This window comes from Coregonus clupeaformis, chromosome 40 (assembly GCF_020615455.1).
Source record: "Coregonus clupeaformis isolate EN_2021a chromosome 40, ASM2061545v1, whole genome shotgun sequence".
NCBI lineage: Eukaryota > Metazoa > Chordata > Actinopteri > Salmoniformes > Salmonidae > Coregonus > Coregonus clupeaformis.
Genome location: NC_059231.1, coordinates 25,582,127 through 25,592,119, shown reverse-complemented (window position 1 = coordinate 25,592,119; position 9,993 = coordinate 25,582,127). Strand labels below are relative to the sequence as shown.

General features: G+C 44.4%; 1 protein-coding gene across 2 annotated transcripts; it reads left to right on the top strand.

Annotated features, from left to right (window-relative positions):
* The first annotated feature begins 463 nt into the window (after positions 1 to 463).
* On the top strand, positions 464 to 9,851 carry LOC121571621 (GA-binding protein alpha chain-like). 2 transcript variants are annotated; one of them, XM_041883191.2, is made up of 10 exons: positions 464 to 837; positions 2,478 to 2,592; positions 2,722 to 2,866; positions 4,712 to 4,796; positions 4,948 to 5,172; positions 5,385 to 5,579; positions 7,324 to 7,380; positions 7,614 to 7,742; positions 7,918 to 8,110; positions 9,123 to 9,851. In XM_041883191.2, the coding sequence occupies exons 2-10, from the start codon at positions 2,516 to 2,518 to the stop codon at positions 9,331 to 9,333; spliced, it is 1,317 nt and encodes a 438-aa protein (XP_041739125.1). In that variant the 5' UTR covers positions 464 to 837; positions 2,478 to 2,515; the 3' UTR covers positions 9,334 to 9,851. The 2 variants fall into 2 exon arrangements, with proteins under 2 accessions (XP_041739125.1, XP_041739126.1); XM_041883192.2 differs by lacking the exon at positions 464 to 837 and adding an exon at positions 1,466 to 1,916.
* The last annotated feature ends 142 nt before the right edge of the window (positions 9,852 to 9,993 follow it).

The window sequence follows — 9,993 nt, the reverse complement described above, 5'->3', positions numbered from 1 at the left end:
TTTATTCCCTTGAGAAATGTCTACTTATTTTTTGGAGTGGGCATGTTTGAGGTGTCTGAGCATTATGCAGATGTCACTTACTGGTACAAGATTAGTCTTCTTGAATATTAGATATATCAACATTACATACAATATGTATTTATTATGAAGAGGCACTGCAGCATAATTATAGTATTTAGATAATTACATGTTTTACATTTTAGTCATTTAGCAGACACTCTTATCCAGAGCGACTTACAGTTAGTGCATTAATCTTAAAATAACATATCACAGGCATAGTAAGTACACTTTTCCTCAATAAAGTAGGGGGGTCAAGCGCAAGTGTATACTAGATAATACTTTGAAATGAATAACTCATCCTTCTGTAATAAGAACTCATAAACTTTACATGTTTGTTTACCCTCAAAGATAGGGATTTTATTAATTACATATTCAAACGTTGAATTTAATCGGATGTCTGTGGGAGGGACATTGTGGTATAATGATTACTGATGGCTGGTTTATTTCAATACATAAGTGCAAGCATACAGTGAGTGTTCTTATCTACAACAGCCTGCTGTTCCAAGTGAGTTAAATGCTGAAAATTATTGTCAATAATTATGCTTGCTATCAAACGTCACATTCATACACATAATTAATTACAACCAAATTCACAAACATCATGATTTATTTGATACAAGAGTAAACGCTGGTCTATGTCTAAAAGGCAAGCTTGTCCCCGCCCCATCGTTGACCAAAAACTTGAATTCGATTCGATTTGAGTGGAAAGGCTAGCTAGCTTGCTATCCTACATCGACTCATAGCAAGTCCACAATCTTGGAGTGTACATTTGAAGAGGTATGTGTATGAGCATAAACTACTTTAAATGTATATATATGAAATCCATTACATTGTCTCTCTGAAAGGAATTGTATCTTCTTTCACTATGCCTCATCGGTCTTCCCGCTTTTTGTATCAAACTATGTTTGCTAGTTAGCGGCTAGATAGCAAACGTTAGCTTGTTGATCCGCTAAGCCACATGCCATGGTGGATGCATTAACCTAGTTAAAAACAATAACATAAAATACTAATGAAAGGAATCGTTTTCAGACTACTTTACAACTACAAAATAGCTTTCTAAAATGACTTGTCTACGATGTGCTTCAAAATCCAAAAGTACATCCAAAATCCAACTTTCGACACGTTCGTTATTAACGTTAGCCAGTAACTTAGCTAGCTATTATTGCTAGCTAATGCCAACAACAGCTTGCTCATTGTGCGGTCCAGTTGTTCGCCGTGTTGACACGTTATACGGCTAGCCAAATATAAATAAGCTTTCCTAATGTTATAGCTACCTAAATATAATTTTCTAATCGAGCAAATTACTCCGGTATTCCCCCTGACCGCTCTCGGAAGTCTGGACAACACTGTAAACTTAGCCAGGATTTCCGGCTCCTTTGCGTTTGCCCCTCTGCTGTTTTATTTCCGTTTCTTCCATTTCCGTTTCAAAGTTTTCCAGATTATAAATTTCAGAGTATATTTTAATCGACACTTAAATCAGTTATTTTAGTGTATACTTTTTTTTTTTTACAGTCGGTATCAATTGTGTATTTCACATGATACCGACCTCCGTTTCGCGCTTGTAACATCGCTGACAAATATGCTGGCTAGCGAGCTTTGTAATGCTACAACATTGTAGCGCTATGCTACGCGTATAAAGTGCATTAGTACTGATATATACATATATATATATACACGAAGTGTTTGCATTCAAGGGAGTTAAATTGATCAAGTTGATGTCATGATTTATAAACTAATGGCCCACCGCAAGGCCTATGCTTTGGAGAGGCCTCGCCCTGGAGTTAGTACTTCAGCGCACACAACTCTCTGCCGCCCAATGAGAAACCGAGGCACCCTCAACTCTATTCATCAAAACTGTCAGTCACTAGCCATTAACCTTTTCAATGTTCTTTATTTATTATTTATTTTTAAATACTTGGTAAAATGCCACTGTTGATAAAATGCATTCATGGTAATTTACTAAATGTTTTATTAATGTGCCAATGATGATCAAGTGACAATTTTGCGACTATTCCTCAATGTTTTTTAAATTGTATATGAAACAATATACTACAGGTATGACGCAAAACTACTTGTTTACTGTTCTAATTACGATGGTAACCTGTTTATAATAACAATAAGGCACCTCAGGGTTTGTGATATATGGCCAATATACCACGGCTAAGGGCTGTATCTAGGCACTCCGCGTTTCTTCATGACCATTAACAGACCTTAGCTGTGGTATATTGGCCATATACCACAACCCCTAGGGCCTTATTGCTTAAATATACCAATTAACATCCAGGGCTCGAATGACCCGGTTTATAATTGATGATAGCTGATGTGAACCCATTGTATGTGTTTTTAACATCACATCTGAAAATAATTGATGTAATCTTCATATTGATTGATACTTACCCCCCCTCCCCGTCTGTCAGTCTTTTCCTCAGAATAGGTTTAATCTTGGTGTACAGCAATGTCTAAAAGCGAGACCGAGGAGATGATAGAGATCGAGATCGATGGACAGGAGAAACAGGAGTGTCTGGAGGAGGGGTGAGTTATATATTTTACAATGTGAACAGGCTCCCATAAGCCCATCAATTCAAACCCAGCTCTCTCCCTACTACTGATGACTTAACATTACTATTTGTGTGTTTTCGTTTGTGTGGTTGTCATTTTCAGGGTTGAGGAGCAGACCATCACATCAGCCGATCTGATCCAACAGGACATCGACATCAATGAGCCAATCGGTAACCTGAAGAAGCTCCTGGAGCCCCGTATCCAGATGTCTTTGGACGGATATGAGATCTGTCTACAGGACATCCAGGTACTGATAGAGGCCTGTATTTCAAGCAGACCACCGTAGTCCATGTGCCCAAGAACACTAAGGTAACCTGCCTAAATGACTACCGACCTGTAGCACTCACGTCTGTAGCCATGAAGTGCTTTGAAAGGCTGGTCATGGCTCACATCAACACCATTATCCCAGAAACCCTAGACCCACTCCAATTTGCATACCGCCACAACAGATCCACAGATGATGCAATCTCTATTGCACTCCACACTGCCCTTTCCCACCTGGACAAGAGGAACACCTACGTGAGAATGCTATTCATTGACTACAGCTCAGCGTTCAACACCATAGTGCCCTCAAAGCTCATCACTAAGCTAAGGACCCTGGGACTAAACACCTCCCTCTGCAACTGGATCCTGGACTTCCTGACAGGCCGCCCCCAGGTGGTAAGGGTAGGTAACAACACATCTGCCACGCTAATCCTCAACACGGGGGCCCCTCAGGGGTGCGTGCTCTGTCCCCTCCTGTACTCCCTGTTCACCCATGACTGCATGGCCAGGCACGACTCCAACACCATCATTAAGTTTGCAGACGACACAACACTGGTAGGCCTGATCACCGACAACGATGAGACAGCCTATAGGGAAGAGGTCAGAGACCTGGCCGTGTGGTGCCAGGATAACAACCTCTCCCTCAACGTGATCAAGACAAAGGAGATGATTGTGGACTACAGGAAAAAAACGAGGACTGAGCACTCCCCCATTCTCATCGACGGGGCTGTGGTAGAACAGGTTGAGAGATTCAAGTTCCTTGGTGTCCACATCACCAACAAACTATCATGTTCCAAACACACCAAGACAGTCGTGAAGAGGGCACGACAAAGTCTATTCCCCCTCAGGAGACGGAAAAGGTTTGGCATGGGTCCTCAGATCCTCAAAAAGTTTTACAGCTGCACCATCCAGAGCATTCTGACTGGTTGCATCACCGCCTGGTATGGCAACTGCTTGGCCTCCGACTGCAAGGCACTACAGAGGGTAGTGCGTACGGCCCAGTACATCACTGGGGCCAAGCTTCCTGCCATCCAGGACCTCTATACCAGGCGGTGTCAGAGGAAGGCCCTAAAAATTATCAAAGACTCCAGCCACCCTAGTCATAGACTGTTCTCTCTGCTACCGCACGGCAAGCGCTACCTAGGTCCAAAAGGCTTTTTAACGTCTAGGTCCAAAAGGCTAGGTCCAAAAGGCTTTTTAACAGCTTCTACCCCCAAGCCGTAAGACTCCTGAACAGCTAATCATGGCTACCCAGACTATTTGCATTGTCCCCCCCCCCCCCATCCTGCTGCTGCTACTCTCTGTTTATTATCGATGCATAGTCACTTTAACTCTACTCACATGTACATATTACCTCGACTAACCGGTGCCCCCGCACATTGACTCTGTACCAGTACCCCCTGTATATAGCCTCCCTACTGTTATCTTATTTTACTGCTGCTCTTTAATTATTTGCCATTTTGTATTTTTTACTTAACACTTTTATTTTTTTTATTTTCTTAACTGCGTTGTTGGTTAAGGGCTTGTAAGTAAGCCTTTCACTGTAATGTCTACACCTGTTGTATTCGGTGCATGTGGCAAATAACATTTGATTTGATTTATTTATGGGGTTGAAATATCTGCCCAACCTGATCAGACCTGATACTGATGGAGCGTCTCGTGTGTTTTAGAGTTCATCATTTGATGGAGAAATATGTTTAGAGTTATCTAATTTCTTTTGATCTCCCTTTCTGACCCTCCCATTGGCTCCCTCCTCTCTTATTAATCTGCCATTTTCTCTCTCCCTCTCCCTCTCCTGTCCACTTTCTCTTTCTTTCTGTCTCTCCAGCTGCATCCAGACCACAGCCTCTTTGATCAGGGAGTGAAGACAGATGGCACAGTGCAACTCAGCCTACAGATCATCACCAAGCCAGGTACACACACAAGACTCTGCACCAAGACTTTATCAAAACCCAGGCACCCAAACTATAGACGCACACAAATGTTGCACCATAACAATTAGACTGTCGATACTATTGAATCACACTCTAACCTCCACTCACCCCCCTGCCTCCTTTCATCCAGGCGAGGAGAAGCTGAACATCCTGGAGATCGTGAAGCCGGTGGAGACGGTGGAGGTGGTGATCGACCCAGATGCAGCGGGGGAGGAGGGCACCCTGATGGAGGAGGGCCAGCTGATCGCGGTGGAGCGCTCCTCCCTGTCAGACGACACGTCGGAGCAGGTGACCCGCTGGGCCGCCGCACTGGAGGGCTACCGCAAGGAGCAGGTCCGCCTGGGGATACCCTACGGTGATGAGTACACACACTTACATTGAAACACATTAATAAGACACAACGCAGATAAACACACACACACACTCTGAAAAACATAATTAATCAGGCAGTTACACACCATTGTACAAAGTGAGACCAGTTTGCTGCAGTTGCCTTGACATTTTTAACAGACAAGAAAGCTGTAGTCAGCATTGTCACAGTCTTGTAATGTGTCTCTCTCCTCTCAGACCCAGTAGAGTGGACGGCGGACCAGGTGATCCACTGGGCCGTGTGGGTGATGAAGGAGTTCAGCATTGACGAGATGGAGGTGGGAGGGATTCACATCCTGGGTCGCGACCTCTGCACCTTCACCCAGGATGAGTTCCTGCAGAGGGTCCCCAGTGGAGAGATCCTCTGGAGCCACCTGGAGCTGCTTCGCAAGTGTGAGTGTGTGTTGTAGCTACTCTGTGTTGAGTCAGTGTGTTAGGGGCTAGCCAATTTCAAGCCTAAGTAGAGCCATAATAACCATATTGTTTACACGTGCCTGGTCCCTTCCCACTGGGAACAGACGTCAAATCAAATTGTATTTTTCACATTCGCCAAATACACCAGGTGTAGACTTTACCGTGAAATGCTTACTTATGAGCCCTTTCCCAACAATGCAGAGTTAAATATGACAAAAAACAGCTAAATAAAAATAGGAAATAGTTTCACACAATAAAATAACAATAAAGAGGCTATATAAAAGGAGTACCAGTACCGAGTCAATGTCCAGGATACGAGGTAGTTCGAGGTAATTGAGGTACATGTAGGTAGAGGTAAAAGTGACTAGGCAATTAGGATAGATAATAAACAGAACAGCAGTGTGTGTGTGGCAATGTGTGTGTGTGTGTGTGAGAGAATATGTAGTATGTGTGAGTGTGTGGGTAGAGTCCAGTGAGTGTGCATAGAGCTGGTGCAAGCGAGTCAGTGCCCCCCAAAAAAGGGTATCAATGCAAATAGTCCGGGTAGCAATTTAATTACTTTTTCAGCAGTCATATGGCTTGGGGATAGAAGCTGTTCAGGAGCCTTTTGGTCCCAGACTTGGCGCTAAGGTACCGCTTGCCTGAGGGGGAAGATGCGTTGTCGCGCCCTCTTCACGACTTTGTTGGTATGTTTGGACCATGATAGGTCCTTAGTGATGTGGACACAGAGGAACTTGAAGCTCTCAACCGCTCGGCCCTAGGTTTCATGTAGTTCACAATCAGCTCATTTGTCTTGCTGATGTTGAGGGAGAGGTTGTTGTCCTGGCACCACACTGCCAGGTTTCTGACCTCCCTATAGGCTGTCTCATTGTCGTCTGATCAGGCATACCACCGTCGGCAAACTTAATGATTGTGTTGGAGTCGTGCGCAGCCACGCAGTCGTGGGTGATCAGGGAGTACAAGAAGGGACTGAGCACGCACCGCTGAGGGGCCCCCATGTTGAGGGTCAGCGTGGCGGATGTGTTGTTGCCTACCCTCACTACCTGGGGGCGGCCTGTCAGGAAGTCCAGGATCCAGTTGCAGAGGGAGGTGTTGAGTCCCTGGGTCCTTAGCTTAGTGATGAGCTTGGAGGGCACAGCATTCTCACCTTTTGTCCAGGTGGGAAAGGGCGCAGTGGAATGCAATAGAGTTTGCGTCATCTGTGGATCTGTTGGGGCGGTATGCCAATTGGAGTGGGTCGAGGGTGTCTGGGATGATGGTGTTGATGTGAGCCATGACCAGCCTTTCAAAGCATTTCATGGCTACAGCTGTGAGTGCTACAGGGCGATTAGTCATTTAGACGGTTACCTTGGCGTTGTTGGGAACAGGGACTATGGTGGTCTGCTTGAAACATGTAGGTATTACAGACTGGGTCAGGGAGTGGTTGACAATGTCAGTCAAGACACTTGCCAGCTGGTCAGCGCATGCTCTGAGTATTCATCCTGTTAATCCGTCTGGCCTTGTGAATGTTGACCTGTTTAAAGGTCTTACTCACATCTGCTATGGGGAGTCTATTCCACGTTGGTTTCATTGACATGACGTGGAAACAACATTGATTCAACCAATTTGTCCCCAGTGCGTTCAGAACTGAAAATTCTGAAGGGATAGAGGCTAGGAAAAGGGGATGGGAGCCTGGGCAAGCATGTTAATTGATACATCCTGTATCTGTCCCTGTTCTTTACAGATGTGTTGGCCAGTCAGGACCAGTCTGGCCAGGAGGCCACAGTCACCATTGACCAACGTACGTTTATTTCCTGTCTCTCTGACTCAGTGTCACCCTGAATGCATCTACCACACTATCTTGTTTTCCTCTGTGTGAGTTGTTGCCTGTGGGCACAGATCTAGGATCAGCTTACTTTTATCCAAATTCTTACCTGTGCAAACATGGGTAGGAACAGCAAACTGACCATAGATCAGTGTCTAACTTAATCCTGTATGTTTCTAACTGTTTGAACCTTCTGTCTCCGCCCCCAGAGGTCCAGATCATCCCGGCCGCTGTGCAGACCACACCCACCACCATCAAGGTGCTGAAGCAGAGCCGCGGCCCCAAAACACCCCGCATCTCCGGAGGAGAGGAACGCAGCTCACCTGGCAACCGCACAGGTACGCATACAACGTGTGTGTTTTTTGTGTGTGTGTGTGTGTACACCTTAAGAGCATAAGTCTTGGTATGTTTTTTAAAATGAGTGCATTAATGGTGTGTGTATGTGCATGTGCTCAAATCTGATGTGGATGTACACACACACACACACAAACGTCCTCTCACCTGTCCCTGCAGGTAACAATGGTCAGATCCAGCTGTGGCAGTTCCTTTTGGAGCTGTTGACTGATAAGGACGCTAGAGACTGTATATCCTGGGTGGGAGAGGAGGGGGAGTTCAAACTCAACCAGCCTGAACTGGTGGCCCAGAAATGGGGCCACCGCAAGAACAAGCCCACCATGAACTACGAGAAACTCAGCAGAGCGCTCCGGTATGTCACTCCTCCTGTTTCTTTCCCTTTTCCTCTCTTTAAAATTTTTGTTGCATACGTTCAATATCTCTTATCTTATGTCTTGAACTCTCTTGTCTTGTTTAATTTGAACCCTTTACACTCATGGGAATTGACCTAAATGGATAGGGCTAAATTGAAAGGTTTCTTACAGAATAAATATGAAATTCATATGCATAAGCATGGTAGCAATTGAATGGGAACAGTTTGGAGATTATGGGAAAATGATTAGACCAAAGGTGCGTACACAACAGTTAACCTGACACAAGACTGAATTCAAACATTACACTGTCGATTGTTTTGTTGTTGTGCATTTTCCATTTACTGTACTTTTCGCCGCATTTGTTAATTAAATATGAACATACTGTGAATACATTCAGTATCATAATTAGAATATTCCTGGAAAATGTGGTAGGTGCAACATAAGAAAGAAAGAAAGAAAGAAAAAGACTAACTGGTGTCTCCAAGTGGCCACACACCTCTCCAAAGTGCACAACCCAGGGTATAACCCCATGTCATCTTGGAACTGTACATCAAACATAGTGATCATAAACGTTGACACTGTATATGACATTAATTTTATGATATGGAAATGTGAAGTGCACTTTTGGACTCATGGGTGTTTGGATTGCTTGTATGACATCAAAGCGGTATTTATTATAATCCTCAACGTCTCATCTTTCAAAATACATAGTGTCCTCTTAATTTACAGCATTTCCCGCCCTCCTACAACAAAACATTTGCAAAAGTTACCCAATTAGCGGGAGGGATGGGTGCAACTTCTTGTCGCGTGCAATGCTCAAGTTCAGAACGGCTGTCAGTCAAAACCCATACGGCGCTGTGAAGCGTAGCATCTGAGCTCTGACAATTTATAGCATGTAACTGTACAGCCACTGCGTTCCAATTTAGGCGCTTACCGATGCACAAATCTGCCATTTTCAACCCTTATACGGGTACGACTGTAAAGGGCTACTTAATCTGATTATTTTCTCAGGTATTACTATGACGGGGACATGATCAGCAAAGTACAGGGCAAGCGCTTCGTCTACAAGTTTGTGTGTGACCTGAGGACTCTGATTGGCTACAGCGCTGCCGAGCTCAACAACCTGGTGACGGAGTGTGAGCAGAAGAAGCTGGCCCGCATTCAGCTGCACGGAATTGGCCAGCCCATCACCACTGTGTACACCTCCACACAGGACAGCTGAGGGGGGAGGAGCCTGGGGCTCTCTAAGGGTAGAAGTTGCCCATAGGCACAGATCTAGGTTCAGACTACTATGACCAGCCCTAAGCTTAACCATTAGGAGGTGGAAATGATAAACTGACCTTAAAACAGTGTCTATGGGCAACTTCATCCTACTCCTTTGGGTTTGATTGGAGAAGGGGCTGAGGCAGGATGGGGAGGTTGTTTTCCTATTTTATTTTAACCAGGTCGGGGAGGGAGAGTGTCTGTGTATGTGTGCATGAGCGTTTGAGTGGAGTGTGTGTGCGTATGTTTGAAAATGAAATATGAGCTTTGCATTTTTTTTGTTCCTTTATCTGTAGCTTAGTATCGTTTCCATTGTATATACCGGTACTCAATGTTTTTGATAGCCACAAGGACAGTGTATTTTCATATTTTCCATTTATAAAGGATCTGTTTTGTATTTTATTTTGAGTGTGTTTCCCTGATGAGCTGGACCTTTTCTGTCCTCCAGGGGGAATAAAGTGGCAAGTGTTTTCCTAAGGACTTAGTGTAACATTCCTCCAATGTAATGCGTATGCACAAACACACTCTCTCTTTTGCACCACGATAACGTGTTCAAATGTTTTCTAGTTCCTTCTATATAAACAACACTTGTCATTCACGCAGGATTCAAGCTCTGTCA

Bases quoted from the DNA above. Each gene is read 5' to 3' on its own strand.
- LOC121571621 (XM_041883191.2), top strand. From the start codon at position 2,516: ATGTCTAAAAGCGAGACCGAGGAGATGATAGAGATCGAGATCGATGGA. The intron at 2,867-4,711 runs GTACTGATAGAG...CTGTCTCTCCAG, and splicing joins TCTGTCTACAGGACATCCAG to CTGCATCCAGACCACAGCCT. The intron at 4,797-4,947 runs GTACACACACAA...CCTTTCATCCAG, and splicing joins ACAGATCATCACCAAGCCAG to GCGAGGAGAAGCTGAACATC.